This window comes from Dinoponera quadriceps, unplaced genomic scaffold, assembly GCF_001313825.1.
Source record: "Dinoponera quadriceps isolate SergipeBrazil2010 unplaced genomic scaffold, ASM131382v1 scaffold717, whole genome shotgun sequence".
Classification (NCBI taxonomy): domain Eukaryota; kingdom Metazoa; phylum Arthropoda; class Insecta; order Hymenoptera; family Formicidae; genus Dinoponera; species Dinoponera quadriceps.
In genome coordinates, this window is record NW_014555639.1 from 1587667 (window position 1) to 1606227 (window position 18561).

General features: G+C 43.9%; 1 protein-coding gene across 10 annotated transcripts in view; it reads left to right on the plus strand.

Annotated features, from left to right (window-relative positions):
- The window catches only part of LOC106745037, a 62377-nt gene that overhangs the window by 6024 nt on the left and 37792 nt on the right, over positions 1 to 18561 (plus strand). For all 10 annotated transcript variants that reach the window (XM_014620272.1, XM_014620270.1, XM_014620269.1 and 7 more), the window contains one exon: positions 1009 to 1251. In XM_014620272.1, coding sequence (XP_014475758.1) covers positions 1009 to 1251 — 243 coding nt within the window. The remainder of the gene's footprint in view (positions 1 to 1008; positions 1252 to 18561) is intronic.

Consider the following 18561-nt stretch of genomic DNA (forward strand, 5'->3'; position numbering starts at 1 on the left):
CTTTTCCGCGGAGGAGCGATGCGCGGAAATCGAATGAAGCTATTTATATCGATTGAATACATCTAATCCGTTAGAGATGCGAAGTTGGTTGACGCAAAGCCGACGTTTCATATGCAACATCCTACTACAACAGTGCCTCGATAGTATTCGATATTCGTAGAGGGAGAGGGGGAGAGAGAGCTCGGCTTCGGTCAGTGAGCAAAAGTTTCCTGGCAGCTGTATATCCGCGCTTTGAGAGTCCCTATACGTCAAAGGATCGACGAAAACGAGGAGCGCGTGCCCGTGCGCGCGTGTATTTCGGGAACAGATATTTCCTCAGCCTCCGCGCTCCTCTCGCTCTACCTTTCCCCGTCTTTGCTCGACTCGCGCTGTGCGTTCGTCAAGTCGTATCACCGCGTGAGCTGTATTCGTGTGCGTCGCTTTGTATACTCAAAGCCGAGTTTACATCACTTGATCTTGGTGATCGTCCAAAGTGAATGCGCGCTGGTCGACGAACTAGTTCTCGCTTAGATGTGTTAACCTTGTGAACGCGAGGGAGCGCGTTGAAACGCGCGCATCGATGACGGAAGAGAAAAAAAGAGCCGGTCGCTCGAATATAGAATCGGGGAGATCGGAATTGTGAGCCGAAGTCGCGTCTCCGGATTGAATCAGAATCGAAGTCGAATCGCGTTAGCTGTAAAATGAAATGGAATTTAATTGTAATTCGACGCCCGGAGGAGGGGGGGGGGGGGGAAGGGATCGATGCGCGCGGCGCGTTCGGATGAAATCGGGACGGGATTGGCGGTAACCAATTGTCGCTCATTGCGAATGGAATTATTTCAGCGAGGTACGGCCCGCAGAGCCGTTTCTTCTCGGCGAAGTTAATCACCGCCGGGAGAGAAAAGTTAATTTCTTCCGGCAAATTTACCCCTGCAATAAACACTTGTCGGCCGACGAATTCATTAAGTATTACCCCGGGGGAACGATTAACAACCTGTATCCGAAGTAATCTGCCCTTGTGTGCTCTAGGAGTCCCTTATGCGGAACCTCCGGTGGGATCCTTCAGATTTTCACCGCCGCGATCGCCACAGCCATGGCGTGGGGTGCGGCAGTCGCTGGAATTTGCCCCAGTTTGCCCGCAAGTCTTGCCAAATCTACAAGAGGAGGTGAAGCCGGGCAGGTACGAGTACTTGGAGAGACACTTGCTGTACCTGACGAACCAGAGCGAGGACTGTCTCTATCTTAACATCTATGCTCCTCATCAGGCCGAAAGTGAGTGCGAGTAATCACAGAAATAGGGGTTCATTGTTAATAATAGTAGTAGTAGTTGTAGTAGTGGCAATAGTAATAGTAGTAGTAACAGTAGCAGTAGTAGCAGTGGTAGTGACAGTGGTGGTGATATTAAAGGAGTTATCGACTTCGATACCGGTATCAGATTCAATCTATGAGACACGGCGAATTCTGTCCTAGATAGGATCGAGTTTGCCGTGCACGGATTCATCAAGAGTTGGCTCTCACTTATCCGTTTTCAGCGCGAAGTTGACTCACGATTTCAGCTGATTCGAGGGAAAATCTACTTTTAGGAACTACCGGTGTCCGATATTATCCTCGATACTTGAGTAGAGGAAAGGCACCAAAATTGATGTGTAGCTTCGGAAAGTCGGTGTAACCATGTTTCTCGGCTATAAATTTACCGAACTCTGTCGAATGCTACGTGAACTTCGTCTGCTGTGTGTTGGCGGAGCTGAAGAGGAAATTTCTGTTTGCGAGCGCATTTGGTTATGTTAATAGAGTTAGTTGATTTTTCGATGCGCCGAAGTTTCTCTCGAGCTATCTTCTTGAACATTTTTAAGTAACGTGTCAGCGATCAGTAATTTATTCAGCGATACCATTTTATAACGTAAATTTTGAACTTCTCAGATCACTTTAGATCTTGTGCCAATCTTTCTCTTCTGTCACCGAATCATGCAAGAAAGATTAGGATTAGGTTGTTCTGTAAACTGACATATTTAAACTTTGCTGCAAAATATCATCTTACAGAATATTTGAGATAATGACTGATTTTTTCTTATTCTTGTTTGCTCAAGATGGTCAAAAAGAAAAGTCAACGGATCCTATTCCAAATAATAAGAAATATGTAAGATTAAAAATAACATGTGAGAGGATACATAATAAAAGTAGAAAATAATGTAATTTTAATGCTTTTATTTAAATTTTTTTTTACTATTTCCTGGCAGGTGTCATAGATATGCCAGTTTTAGGGTCAACTTTTCAAAACGTCATTTCTCTTCATCTTCTTAATTATTTGACAACATATAATAATTTTCCAAAAACCACGATATATATTGATAGAGAAGCGTTGTCGCTTTGCGCCCATACGCATAAATTTTAATTCGACACATCCAACAAAGTTTCACAATCTGAAACCAAAGTAGTATATCGATACTTTTCCTCTACTACTAAGGTACCCCAATGGTAACATCCGAATATGTTTGAGTAATACTCGAATATAAGCTATCCAAATTAGTCCAAATAATATCCCGCGAATTTGAGTACCCGAATATAAAAAAATATCCGGTTAATACTGATAGCACTGTCAGGGGCTACCTTATTTAATTGAGCCCTTTCAAATCAAGCTTTTAATCAATTCCACCTAACTTAAGAGTGCAGTATCACCCTTGAGCTGCAGCGGATTACCGGCGACAGGACAATCGGTGCCCCGATGAGTTTTATGGGAAGCACGATATAAAAAGACAGACAGAGTGCCGGAGTGTCTTCGGATTTTCCGTAATCCGCGCGCACGATAATCCTCATATCCTGGGCGAGCTGCGGGCGAATGATAATCCCGGCGATGACACGGCGAAAATATCTCTGGCGTTGAATTGAAACTTCCTCGGATTTCCCTCGGAACAGGACGCGACACGCGGAATATCCAATCTGGCAAAAAAAGAGGGATCAGATCGGCCGTTCGGTCTCGCCGGCTCGCGATTATGCGGGTGCATTCGGCTCTGCAACGAGTTTTTCCGCACGGTCAACTGTGTAAAACAGCTGCCATCGATTTACAGACCGGCGTCACGGTGGAAGGAACGATCACGTGGGATTCGGCTTTCGCGCGCGCGTTATAAATTCATTCGTCGCGTCCGTATATATTCATTTCGCCGGCCGGCCGGTTGGTTGGTTGGTCGATCGGACGGACGGACGGACGGTATGTGCGCGTATTCGCCATTTTACAATACCGGCGGCCTGAGTGGGTTAAACTCGCGTCGCCGTGCCATTTACGAGCGTATGGAAATATCTGCAAGAATTCCGAATCGAATTGATCGGCCGGGTTTTCGACGTAGCTGCTGTGAGATATCGCTCGCAAAACCGCACCATTGCGCCGTGTCAGCTCGCTCGTTTCACGCGGCGATACGTCCGCCATGAGCCCGTGGATTTTCACATTTTTTTTCTTTAATATCGCGCTGCTGCGAACGAATGTGATTTGAAATCAAACGCCGCCTCGCGCTCGTTCATTCCGGCCGGGCCTCGTGCGCGATTTATTGCGGCGTGTTTCGGGGAATCTATGGAAAGGAGGAGGAAGTGTTAAAATATCTCCCTTATTCCGCGCGCGCTCGCCGGATTAATTTCAGCCGGTCGGGCGAGATTTAATATTCATTCGTCCGCGCGGATAATACGATCTTCCGCGAGGATGTGACGTATCTCTTCCTCGGCCGCGTGCTTCCGCTAATATAAGAATAATCTTTTTATCGCTGTTTGGAGAGCGCTTCTCTTATCTGGCCCGATAAACTAGATAAGCCGCGCTGGATCTCCGCGGCGCTACCCTGCCGGTAGGCATTAACCCCTCGGAACAAGCTCGTTTTAAAGATACCGCAATTACCGCGATTGCGGCGGCTTCGTTGTTTATAGAGGGACTCGGAGTGCGAGCCGTCATTGCGACAGATAGAAAAATGTATCAAGGCAGTTGCACCGCGGAGCACCGGATTCCCGGAGTGCGATTTTAAAGAGCCTCTGTATAAGTTTATTATTTACTGAAAGAAATACTCCCCCTTATAAAACTGTAGTTAACCATCTGAGTAATAAGAGTTAATTTTCAGCAAAATTAAAAGTAATATATATATTAAATTGAAAACGCGATCTTCGCAGGCCGTTTTCCACCCCTATCAGCCCCGGTCGTCCGGTAGATTTAGGAGTCTTCAATTCAGCACAGCGAGCGAGATCTCAAATCTTCGTGCACTTTTGCATCTCGAGGACTTCGGGTGCTTAGACGTCGGAATTCGCAAATTCTACGAGCTTCTTCCGGGGATTTTTCCGAGGAAACGCCCGTCGCGACAATTGCCGTTCTCCCGCGTTCGGGCAACAAATTTAACCCGCTGGTACGTCTTTTCTCCAGGACGTTAGTTGGAAGTATCTTTTAATCTCGCGTTTTCGCCCCGGACGCGAAACGAACGCATTACGGCGGCGGCGAGAAAACGCGTTACGCGTCCGCGGAATTACTGCCAAAGACGCATCGAATTTGTGGGGAAAAAGTGCACTGATGACTGCCTTCCTCCCGGAGGAATTCTGCTTTGGGGCTGAGTGCCGCCGGAGAGGAAAACGTGCGCACGAGTGGTGCTCGAGAAAGTCGCCGGAGCCAACATGGCCTTTGTACCGCCTTGTCGTTCTACGGTTCCAACGAGACCAATTTCTCTTCTACCGCGCTTTATCCGAAAAGGGAAGGGAGGGGAAATGCGAGGGCGGCGGGCATTCGCAGCACTTTGTGCTCAGTGCCCCGCAAAACTACGTATAATTATATTGACGATGCATTCATACACACGTACTTTACGCCCGAGTACCAAGTGATTCTCGCTTGTTGGGGTTTTACCTAAGCCGAGACTTCTTTCTTTGTTCCTCGCGAATGTGCTTCGCGAGCGTACGGTCCGTCATTAATGCGAGATTCAGGAAAGCTCGGTTTTACCACCGCGGTAGTGGAAACGGGAGATGATTGGTTCGTCGCTGGAATTAACTGACTTTTTCTCACGGTTGAATTAATATGCGGTTTAATTCAGTGGAACACTGGACGTTAGACAGATTTTCGTTTGGATAAAAGAGATGAGACAACGGGGGAGCGGCGGGAACATTTGTTGCTGATCAAGTAACTCGTAATAACCCCGTCGATATAACTATGCATCTCCCGGGATGCGAATATCGCTGCGAATCGAGATGTGCAAATAGGAGCACATAAAAAAATATTTATTCTGCAAAGGCTACGCGGATTTGCCTCTGGAGCAAACGAAACTCGGTAAGATATTCGTATGATGTCTCTTTGAGTTGAAATTAATGGAAGGCAAATAACCGTCCTTTGAGATAACGATAATTAATATTTAATTCTCTTAGAGCTGCCTCTCCCGGTCTGTAAATCCGGACGTAGATCAAATATCAGTTAAATCGTTTGGCGAATTCGCGATTTTCTCTGTTTCCCGTGTAAAATTGATCCGTGATTATACGGATTCTCTTTCCGCGATTTCTCTCTCTCCCTCTCTCTCTTTCTCTCTTCCTTTTTTCTTGGATTATCCGAGAGATTGAATCTGAATATTAATGCGAAAAAGTTAGCATTCGGAGTCCTCCTCCTTACGTTCGGCCACACATATTCGATACGCCGTCATATCGCTTTCTTCTGCCACTGTAAATCTTGCCCGAGAGTGAGATTTATTCAACTATGCCCCGTAGATCGAGCATTAATGAATTTTCCGATATTTTACGATGCCGCGGGGGTTGTGATCGCTGAAAGCCAACTCTCCTCCCTTTCTGCCTCATACTTCTCGCCTTCATCCATTCTTTTCTTCTTGCCCCCTTTCTCTCTCTCTCTCTCTCTCTCTCTCTCTGTCTCTCTCTCTCTCTCTCTCTCTCTCTCTGTCGCGTACACACATCCACGGCAGTGAGAAGCATAAAGCAAAGAGGAAATATTTTTACTACAAACCAACCGTGTACTATTACGCAACAATTATCTAATTATAGTGCAAAACAATTGTGGTGAATAACCTAAGTTTGTGCAATTTAATTAAATCCGTTAATTCACTGGAAATTTACTATCAGATCAAGCGATAATTTCATAAATTAACCAATTACATTAAACAATAATGTAATAAGTTAATTAATTAAATTGAATATGTTACTGCCGAATTAAGCGTGAAAAGAAAGAAACGGGATTTTTCAGTTATTTGAGAGACCGAGCAATTTGAGTGTTCCCGTTGAACAATGCGACGTATCGTAATCCGCTTACCGTTTTCCCCTGTCGATCAAATTTAAAATCAAATGTAAATCGAATTCAGTATGAGTTATACGCTGTGCTGATCGTTGGGACTGTCTGCAGTTCCCCCCGTAGACATCTTAATCTTAGAAGAACAGAGGAACGTTCCGGCGCGTCGTGTGCACGCATCCCGCACGGCCGCGGCATTTTTAAGAGTGCGAACGCGTCTTCTTACGCGAAGCAACCCCTTTAATCCAGACGGCTTCGATTTATCCGCAGCAACGGCGCATCTTTCATCGCCCAGCCGCGGCTTTTCGCGTGCTCGCTGACCGAAACGCGGCGGAATAAGTTTTGTTTACCGGCCGCGAGCGGTCTCAAATTAAAACGTCGGTGCGATTTTTCCGCCTCTCGCGGTGAAGGAATCATAAATCCCGGGTAATGGCCGCGCGCGGGTCGCTCGATAGCGTCCTACGGCGTTTATGAAGGCTGGAGGGGAGGTGAAATAAATGAGAGGTGATTAGCAGCATCGTACGATCTGCCGCAATATCGAGAGCCGACGAAGGTGTTGCTGCAGGCGAAGATATCGGCCGGGAGGACTCGTCGTCATAATGCTCAGCGTAGGTGTCATCACAGACGTCGATTTCAGTTATTAGCGTGTCTTGGTGTTCTCCCTTCTTTTGTACTCCGGTAATATCCGGAACTTAAGTTGACAATAACTTCACTCCGTAACTCATAATACTTTGACACTTGGCGCGAAAAAATGTGCCGCCTGTCGCCGGCAGGTCTCGAGAGCTCGCTTAACGCAGTTAGTTCTTAAATTCATTTTCTTAGGAATCTTTTCGAAATTTAACCATGCACACGGTAGAAAATTTTATATAAAAAACGGTCCGTGAAATTTTGTGCTACTTTAACATGAGTAATGTGTTAATTTTCTGATAACAAATCCGTGGCATTTAATCCGTAAAAATTTAACAATATTGTATGCGCTATATCGCTGCATCTCGATTAAGCATATTTTTAAAGATAGAATGATTGAATAACCATAAGGATAAATAATACATAAAACAATACGTAAAAATGCAAAAAATAGAAAAATACAGAAAAATCCAACGTCACGATCATTTCCCTAGTAGCGTGCATGCGTTTATCCCACATGCGATATATTCATACACGTGTGCACCCAACACGGACAGTTCCAGCCAAAAGTATTATACGTCAAAACGAGAAATAAACGGTTATTTTTTTATGAATTCGTAAACATTGCGTAAGTTTGATTAATATCATTTTGCACGTCAGAGCTGTACATCATAAATCGTGTTTATAAACATTTAACACAAATACGTCAAGCTTCTTCGCATTGTATTGATCATTATTTTTCTAACAATATTGTCATGGACCAACTATCTTAAATCGTACTTATAGAAACGAACGTCTCCCTTGAACGTAAATCTACTTAAAAAAATAGCCTCTATAATATTACAATTACAAAATGTTATAATCAACGATAAAATATTTCTCTATGAAGTATTACTTCCGTATGAAATATTTTATGATAGCTGGTGAACGAGGTCACATACATATAACAATGGTCGTTAAAATGTTAATATAGCAACTCAAATTAACAGTCTATGTTAGACATTTCAAAAGTAGCTTGCGTAACTTGAACAGTGTATACTTCGAAATCTTTTATATTTGCTGAGATTGTGCAACTTGAATAAGCGATTTGTACTTATTTCTATACCCCGCAAGTTCAAATATCTAAAGTCGCTTAGTTAGACCGAGAAATTGTGTACTTGAGCAATAAGAAGCTCACGGAACATCAGACAAGCCGAAAATGTCAAATAGGAGATGGCGGAAAGTCTTAATCGGTTCTCTCAAAGAGCTTGGTGGCCGCTTACATGGCATGGTTTCCTTTAAAACTTCCTGGCCGAGTATATCCTCCTTCTTTCCCCCGAAGCTTTGGTAAGCGAGATGCTATCGACAGAACGAAACACCTCTGAGCTCACGCTATCATCCTTGTTTAACTTCGGGCAAAAAACAACGATAGCCATGCGATAGCGGCAACAACGACACGGAAATGATCCATTATCACGAGAGCTAATTGGAATAAAACATTCGTGGCCTATTATCGAAAATGGCGCGTTTTAAAAGGTGGATTGATACAGTCGTCACGCAATACACGTCCGAGGCGTGACAACCGCTTCTCAATTGATCGCTTTAATCTTTCGCACTCGATAAGCCGACCCGGTCGCGCTAATCATTTTTATTGCTGTTGACGCCAAAGAGTTTTCGAAAGTCCGACTGATAAATAATGTGTGCCGTCACGTCGCTGATGAGGAAACTCGATTAGGGAAACTTCGGTAAATAATTTCAAAGGGATCCGCGGGACAAAAAGTCCGTCGATGGTGGTCGATGTTGCAGAAAAAAGTTTAAATCACCGTGGAAGTTCGGTTCGTTAGCGACTTTACGCGAGGAACGCCCTAAAGAAATTGGCTTTGTTACGTCAGAAGCCGAAACCATGCGTTTCCGCCGTGTTCTCAAGTTTCGCGAAATACATGCTCGTCTTCCTCAAAGGCTACGTCTAATGGCTCGTGTCGCGAAAGTTGTCCGTCTCTCCCCCACTCCGCGCTCTCTTTTTCTTTCTTTCTCTCTCTCTCTCTCTCCTCTCCCCCCCCCTTCCCCTTTTATAGTGCTACTTCCGTTTAAACGTTATCGCGCCACATATAAAGGATTCAACGTCTATTGATCAGCCATTGAACTTTCAGACAAAACCGTCAATTCGTTATCCGCTTTTACGGACTCGTTCTCGTCACCCGGAAGGTTGATTAAAATCGCATAAATAGACCGGTAGCTCGGGGCTGATAACTCCTTCGATACGCGGGAAACAAAGATCCGAGTTACCGGCAACAACAATGACGAGAAACAGTGGAAAGTATCGTCCAGAGAGAAAGTTGCGCAGCCGTCGCTATGAGCTCGTCGTTTATTTTAAGTTCTTTCAAACTCTCCGCCGAAAGGAAACGACGACCGCGCAGGTTGAAAGGAAGGAGAGCTGGACGATGGAAAGAAGATATAAAGGAAGAAAAAAGGAGAGGGAAATGGAGGGGAGAAAGAGGAGAGAAGGAGCCGACTAAGAGCGAGAGAGTGGAGGTATCGCACTGGAAATAGAGGAAAGTGGAGGAATGGCGGTTGCTCCGAACCATTAGACAAATTTTATATATAGCGCCGGGAAACTCGTTCGTTTTTGCCGCCTGTTGGTTATTGCTTTTCACCCCGGAGCAATAATCGACGTTTCGACACGCTTCCAGACGAAAGCATTATCTTCTCTCCTGCTTTTTTTCGCGCACAATAATTGAACAACCATCGCCGTCGGGCGGGGAAAGTTTCTCCATGGAAACAAATAATTCTGCGTCTAGCCGTTGGATTGCTCCCAGCGATAAAAACTTCTTGATAACCTTCCAATAAATGTAGAAGTCGTCTGGTAACAAGGTTCAAGGCGATTCCCTTCGTACCGTCGTTTTTCTCTTTCGACGGCGCAACCGCGATTCTAATCGTCACGTTTAGCCTCCAAGCCGTTGGTCGATCCATCAATTTGCGCACTTCTCAGAAAAAATTAACCGTAAGAGCTGAAACTTAACCGAGACAGCTAAAATGCATCTTTGAAATAGGTGTTAATATCGTTCTTAAAGCAGCTAAGTTTATTAGCTATTTGATCTTAGATGCTACAACGAAAAATATTTACCATATCGCACGATAGTACGAAAGTCATATTTATATTCCCCGACTCGAAATTTATTGCTTCTTCTTTGACAAAAACTACCTTTAAGATGATATGCGTGGCAATCTTACCTGACATTTAGTCATTTATTTGATGTAATGGTGTATCGTATCTGAAAAACACGCTTAACCTTTTGACTGGTCGGAAACGCAATACCGCGTCCACAAAAAATAGCCCAAATTGGCAGAAACGCAATACTGCAATTTGATAGTGCTGGTAGTTTGACATTTTTAAAATTGGATATTCAAAGGTTTTTGGAATCGCTCTATTCAACGGTGAACTTCAAAGTTTAAAATTAAAGATAGCGGATATAATATAGCTGACCTAAAATTGAAAAAATATAAAAGTTTATGGACATTATAGTGCATCTACTTTTTTAAATTATCAGTTTCGATTGTTAATTCGCAATTAACAATTCAAAAATACGTTAGATATATAGGGAATTTACAAGATATCCAGTTTTATTTTAATAAAAGAAAATTATGATTTTAGTCGTCATATTGGGACCATCATTTTGAATTTGAAAAATTTATTTCATATATTTTCTCCGTATAAATGGATACTTACTTGTAAGTGTTAAAACAATTTCAACAAGTGTTAAATAAAAAATATTAAAAATATAGGATTAATTCTTAGAAAATATTTACTAGACAGAAAAAAAATCGAAATTTAAAACCATTACGTTTCTCTTCAACGAAAAAGAGATATTACATAATTCTAATAAATACTTTCTCAAATTCAGAACCATTTTACACTTACATTCAATAATTCATTTGCAATAAAAAAGATATTACTGAGTTCAAGCATTTATAACAAGCTATCAAAATATATTCAAACTGATAAAAATATTAATTGATTTAAGAACTTGGTAAACAGATAATTCTAGACTTTTCTTTCCCTTAATTGGCACAGCCAAGTTTATTAATTACTCAAGCTAATAATTTCAGTTTATAAAATTATATTTTGCAGCAAATATATTTTCCTTCTAATAGCCAACTAATAACAACAGCAAAGTTCGAACTAGCTAATGAGATTGAGCTACTATTATCAAGTCATGTCTTCAAGCGAGGAAGCCCACGTTTCTCGGATTCGTCGAATTCGCCGGATGAACTGGATCGGGCGAAAAATTAATCGATTCCCAACCCCGTGATTCAGCCTCCGTGTAAACCGGGCATAAGGGAAGCTTGATTGGGCGGCTCATTAACACATGGATCACGTTCGATTCCTCCCGCTGTATCTGGCGGACCCGCTGGAACCGCGGCTAAACATAATCGGTTGAATAGACGGATATTCATGCGGGTCGCCGGAAGGTTCTTGAGCAACGAGGGTCGCGGGGGTGGCCGTGCGATTCGAGACTTACATAATGATGGACCGAAATCCGTGGCATGCGCGGCCGATATGTTACTGCCCGCTTCGATGGCGTCTGGTCGCAAGTAGATAGGGTATGAGCAAACGGCGCATGGCGCATCGCTTTCCTTCCATATTAAGTGGCCAACCTGCGGCCCAGGATGCAGTAAGGTATTCACGACTGACTTCGCCGGATGCCGCGAGAGAACTCACTCGCGATGGAAGACCCCCGACGACTCGATTAGCGTCGATTCGACTAATATCGGAAATCCACGATTTCTCCATCTGTGTTCATCTTTCCCTTCTCTTTCAGAGAACAGGAACATGGGGAAACGTACGAAAAAAAGAATTGCAAAAAGCTAGAGAGAGAGGAAGAGAGAGAAAGAGAGAGAGAGAGAGAGAGAGCACGACGGGGAACGGTGAGAAATTTATTGTATTTCGGATAGAACTCACAAGCGCGCGTTAACAAGGCGCGTTTTAAGGCGAGAAATTCCGATCTTAACGGAACCTTTCATATAAGTAGGATAACTTGATAGATGAAGTTCGTAATTACCAGTTGCAGTGTTGAGAAAAGGAGTTTCAAAGTTGAAATCACTACCCGTGGGAGATAAACAACCTTCTCTCTCTCTCTCTCTCTCTCGTTCTCCCCTTCCCTTTTTTCCTCTTTCTCCAGCTTTTCTTTGTACGTCTGACGTTCGAGGTCTTCGTTCTCCGAGATTTCGGAAGAATGCCTAAAAATACGGTATAACGCCGTGTAAAATACAATTCAAGCTGAAGTTTCGAAGAGCTCCATTGTCCGGGAGCTTGCCCACGAGGCCATCGATGTGGACACGTGATGATATCACGATCCGTTCTGGCATGATCATCGAGACACGGCCGGGATTGATTTGTTTCAACTTCGCCGGAAATGAGAGAGCTCGTTAGAGGCATCAGGGAAGTTAATTGGAACGATTGCAATGATTTTGCTTGTTAGAGGTGTTAGAGGCTTTAATTGGACGAGTTCCTAGGAACAGTCGGGATCGGCTACGACGCTAATAACCGAGAGCCATTCGCCGGCGCTAATCATGGATAGCGGGAAAAGAAAAGCCTTACGGAATCGTCTCTCGCCGTTGCTCGTCGCGACTTATCGCCCCTGTCGAAGTCCCAAATTGCTCGGCGACATCTCCGACTACTCGCATCTCACTTGTCGCTCATTCATATTTATATGTCGGCTCCACCGCCGGTTAGTCATTAATTGCAAATTAGAGTGGCGTAACACGCGCACGCGTGTATCAGGCAATTCCGTGTCTCCGTTTGACTCCAGAATAACATTCGATTCCTCATCGTACGAGCTTCGCGCGGCCGCGCGAGAAGACGTTCGCCGGCGATCGCTTCGCGCGCGAAAATCCTCAAAACGGATAAATCGCGCGAAGAAACGCAACTTCATCGATTTTTAAGCGATACTTCGTGCACACCGGGGCGACAGGAAGGGAGGAGGGCAAGTGCCCGACCATCTCCGTACGTTCGCGCGGTCACGAAAACATGAAGCAGCCATTACGCGACTCCCTCCCCCACCCCCATCTACTTCCTCTCCTACTCCCTCATCGGAGGTAGAAATCGATGCTTCATGAATTTACAGCGGATGAGCTGCTCGATCGTTTCATGAAATAGCGCGTTACAAAGCTATCCCTGTCGATTCGCTGCGATTTGTAAACTATCGGACGTTCGCCCTCCCTCTTTCATTCACCCACCCACCCGCCGTCTTCCAGCCGCTACCACCACCGCTATCGCGAGTTTCGCGCAGCTGCTAAGTTTTCCTTCGACGAGGGAGAAGCGATGCGGTTGTAGCGTAGCGCGAAATGTCCTGGGCGGAGTCGCTTTTCCGCGAGATGGGTTTTCGTGAATCGCTAATATTCCGCGAAAGATTTAATGGAATTCCTCGAGTTTGGAAGAGAGAAAGAGAGAGAAGCTGCAAAGACGGATATTCCCAAAGTGATACACAGACCGGCGTTAATGTCGTCCCATTACCTAACATTGGAGTTTAAAAGCGTCCGATCGAACGCATCATTATTATTCGTTTTCAAGAATCTTTAGAAGTTTTCAAGTGCTTAATTTACATATATTTAGTTATTCTATTTCTAGTTCTAGTTATTTGAAATATTTCTATTATAATAGTTTAATTTCTATACCCAATATGAAATAGTTAAGATGCTATTTGATCACATTTTTTATAGCTGCAGTGCTGACTTTTTTTCTCTATTGTGCAAAACACAAGTACATCATTGTCATTTTCATCTCATTCTGCGTCATAGATTTCCATTGCTGCCGTGTATCACTGAAACATTATTGTATATTTTCTTTATTATTTCCTTTTTTACTGACACTGCAATAACACTTATTAGAAAAATAGTCCTCCTGAGTGTAATTCTTCCACAGTGACGATTACAATTACAAATATCAAATATTTTTCTCTCAATATATAACAATACTGAATCGTTGCTCCTGGATTTATCCTCGAGCATGATAAAACAAAGTTTCTATTCCATTCTAATAATTCTTCCAACGGGAGGATAATAATTTTGCAAGCATCGTCCTGCGTGGCTCTTTCATTGGCTTGAAAAAATTTCTCTCCGAGATTTAAATGTTACTTCATATTTCATTCTCAGCTACGTATTTATTCTCCTTCTTAATAACACCATTGTTATATCGTGCATCCCCACCACTTTGCAGGTAGAGTACGTGTGGACGGGTTTTGCAATCCTTTTCTTCGTGCCTCCGTTTAATAGCATTTATAATGTTGGCGCAAACTTTAATTGACAGAATATTAGGGTCTTAGGCGCATCTTAAAGCAGAGAAACTTATCTCGAAACTGATGGCTGGCTGTTCTTTCGCAAGATTAACGTAACAATATGGCAAGTTTCGGTAAACTTGCGAGTACACGCACGCATTATTTTCCCGGGGCACGGCTTTCACTCTTGACTGACAATAAAGCTAACACTCAGCCTGCTGATAGCACGAAGCCGCCACTCGCGTATCCGCATAATGGGAAAGTTATCGAAACGCTTTAGAATGCATTCTGGGAGTTTCGTCAACAAATTTGCGAATGTTAACATATCGGCTTCCGCTTTAAACACGCCGACGAAGCTAATAATAATACACAGTGACGCTATTAGTTTTCAAGAAGCCGGAAGGCAAAAGTCGATACGTCTTCGCCGAAGGCGCGGCTCGCTGCTCTCCGAGCGAGTGACTTAACTCGTCCTGCATTCGACATCACAATCTCGCAACTTCTGATTGATCATATTTCTCCGTGTATCATCGGAAGGCCAATCGATCATATTACGCCGATAATCGATTTTTCAGCAAATCGATTGCACTTATTCCGATTCAGGATCGATGGGAAAATCCATTTTTTCCAAAAGTTCGCCCATCCCCACCAGCTGAGAACACGCGGGGAAACCGTGAGAGTCGACCCCGTCGACGCGAATCCATTCGCGACCTCGGCATCGACAATTCGCGACGTTCGATTCGCCTTTCGCCAGCCGAGTGGAACGGAGAGGCATCTTTCGAGCGTCTTCAAGGTGGCGAAGAGAAACGACCGATTCGTAATAAGGTCGCGGCGCAGTTTATCGCGAGGACGCATCAGGAATTATGAACGCGGTCGTAAACAGAAGCGAGCGCACTTTTCTAGTTGCAAGATGGCCGCAATGGGTATCGCGCTCAGCGGGCGCAACTCCCATTAAGCATCTCCAAGCTGCAAGTAGACCGGACTAACTGCGCCCTGCCCGACTTCTTACTTTCTAATGAATATAAATATCGCCCTCTCGCTCCGCCTTGGAGCCACCCCCGCCGGCCCCGCACCCCCGTATAATTGTTTCCGAGCGAACTCTCCTAGACTTCCAGATAAAGTTCCTATTATTTTACTAACAGCGCCTCCCTCCCCCGCCAGCCTTTCTAACTATCCCTTTCATCTCCCGTTACCCCCCGTGAATCCCATTCCCCGGACGGGCGGTGGTCGAGTGCTTCGCGCTCACCCCCTCGTTCGCTCGGCCGCTCGATAAAATCTTCCGCGGCTCCGCAAATTTTATTTATCGTATTCTGGAAGTGCTTGTTTAACACGTACGAACGAAAACGTATCGCTCGCCGAGAATCGATACGCGCGCCCTGCGCCACGCCTCCCTCGTTTATTTTGACGAAATTCCGATAGAGACCGAATATATCGCGCGCTCGCACGTCATTCGCGTCCCTCTCTCTCTCGTCGACCCCGCAAAAATCACACAGACGGACGAATTAACGAAGCCAATTGATCCCGCGGAGAGTATTGTTGTCGGTGTCTCGCCAATTTTCGGACAAACTTTCGCCATTTTCCCGGACGGCCCTCCGGATTCTCGGTGCCGGCTGTTTCGTTTTTCGGTAACTGCGGTCTGCCGAATTTTAGTATCTCGCAGTCTGCATGTAATTTCGTTCATGACTAAATATATGACTTATAAGTGTTAGTCAGTTACTTAATTGCACTAATACAGTCGTGCTCCTGTTTGCTCTTAATTGTTAACGATTTGACAAAATTATAGTTAGTTCCGGCGCCGAACATACCTTTTAATCATGAAAAGTCAGTAGAACTATTTTTCTAGTATAGTGTCTGTGATAGTAATCTTACAAGTATGTTACCGCCACTGTAAAATATATTTAGAGTCAAAACGAGCTATTCTCTAAAGTGCAATTAGTGTATTATCACTGCGAAGTAATCTATAGTCATTGGAAGTCATAGTTATAAGTATAGAACTGTAAATCAGCAAAATTTTGCTGAAACAGTTCGTCAAAATAGCAGCGACTGTTTTCATCAGGGAAATATGACTGCATTGAAAACAGATATTATTTATTACTTTTATTATCTCAATCATTTTTAAGGTGTCATCAATGATTTTACCTGAAACATTCTTAATTACGTTTAATTGGTTTAATTTACATTGCATTAAAAAAAATACGCTGATGGGATTCGAACCCGAGGCTTTTAGTTCTCGGGTCTGCTGTCGTACGAACTACGCCAAATAAGTATATTTGGCGTATGAATGAACGCACATACGTGTATATTTCTGTTATGAGACGCGTGACACTGATTTACAGTGAGTCTTTCACTGACCAAAATTACTGAAATATAAAGCCGGCTACACGTGATGTGGCAAATGTAGACGAACGTAGGCGAACTTTGGCAATTATATTGATCACGTAACGTATATTAAGCGGATGTAACACACGTCATAATATAGCAAATGTAATATAATATAACAATATAACATAGATAACATAATATAACATACATAATCAATGTAACTCCCGATGTTCACCTACATTTTCCATATCATATAAAGCCGGTTTCAAACAAAGGAGCCAAGTGGAAGTATTTCCATTTAAAATTAACGAATACTCATTGATTATCGACACAATACTGTTTTACTTATTCAATCAGTGACATTTTCACTGATTCGACTTAAGGGAGTATAATTTTCTATCAGTGCGCCTTCGCAGTTTCGGTTCCTCGAATCAATATCGTCTCTATTTTGCGTTGAATTTTAACATCCTGTCCCTCCCATCTCTCTTGAAATTATTTTCCTCCTAAACATTTTGCTCCGCCACCTCTCGCCACGTATATCAAGCGGGGAGCCGAGCGATCGATTGTGCGCCGCGATTGTTCTTATTATAATTGGATTCAAGCTTCCCATCTGCGCCCACGTCTCTGTTATAAAACGATTTTAATACTGTAGCGTGCAAATGCCATAGTATTGAATGTGTCACGTCGAAAGCTGCTTTTAGGTGACAGCAAGCCTGCGGCGATGGCGGCGTCATTTAATCCGATTCTTCCCTTTTGTGTCCGGTGGCGCAGCGAGCGTTCATATTTCATTCGTCGTAAGAGCCGGCGGGACATCGTTAAAATATTTATTTCCCGGTTGGAAATAGCTGCTAGAAATTTAATCGATGCAAACACGAAGCCCGCTGATGCGAGCCGTTATGCACGGGAACGAAGCGGATACGTTCGGGGATCTCGGCGCGTATTACCTTCAATTACCTGACACGGGTGACACGAATCCTTTCCGGCTGACCATAGCCCGGCATTAACCGCGGTGGATTATCGCTGATCCTCACTTAACTCGCGCTAAATCACGCGTTTCCACGTAGGCTCTGACGCAAAGGATCCCAATCCCTTAGAGGAAGTGCGGGTAATATGGAATACCACGGTTTCGAGCCCGTTAAGTGTCGCAACTTAGCGGTTAGCAGTGGAATTATTAGCTGCTGCCGGACCTCTAACCTAATCCACAAAGCGGCAACCTAGCACGAGATCGTGTACAGTACGTACATCGAATTTGAGATTTTCCGTCTTTCGCTACTTTCATCTGATACGTTTTTCAAATTTTATTTAACAGTGGATCTATTTCACAGATTCTTAACCGTCTTTCGTTACATGTACAACTGAGATATAACTTTAATGCGGTCTATTTTACAAATACCATACGGTGTACATTTTCACGATGAAGAGGTAAAAATGACAATGTAGGATATCACATGTCACGGCAGTAGTCCATATAATCCGCCACTTTTTATAAGTATTATATATTATACTCAGATAGAGCAGAAAATTCCAATGTGTCAAGATGAAACGACGCGAAAACGGCTATAAAAACTCACTTTTCGATCATGATTCATGATTTAACTTAATTATTTTTTCTTATTATCGATATAGTTCTTTTTTTTATTCTATGTGTCGGTGGGGAGGAGGATAATTCTACACGTCATGTAGAAGGGGACAAATATTTGGCGACGAAATTGTGACGAAGGGGAGGGGCGGGGAGGCAAAAAATACCCAAATTTAGCGTGACGTAATTGTTGAATCGCCCTGAATAATTTTCAATTCATTCGTTAAAAACCTTAAATTATTCCATAACACTCTCACTTCCTCCAATATCCCAGACTTTTTCGTCTCGCCGGCATAGTAGAAATTGCCAAACGACTCTGGCCCCACTCGATGGACACGGATCGCGGCTGGAATTCCTTCCCGGCGCCGGTGAGCTCGCTTCATACTGTAGTATTCACGATCACGCGTCACCCTCGTGGCCGTCCTCGGCGTAATTATCGTCGGTGAGCTCGGTCCTCTTAAGAGGACATGGGAATTGCGTAATTCCCAATCTGGAGTTTTCGATGTCGAGTAATCAGCGCGCGCTATCGCCGGCTCCTCGCAAGCCCGACGTGCAATATGGAGGTCTCG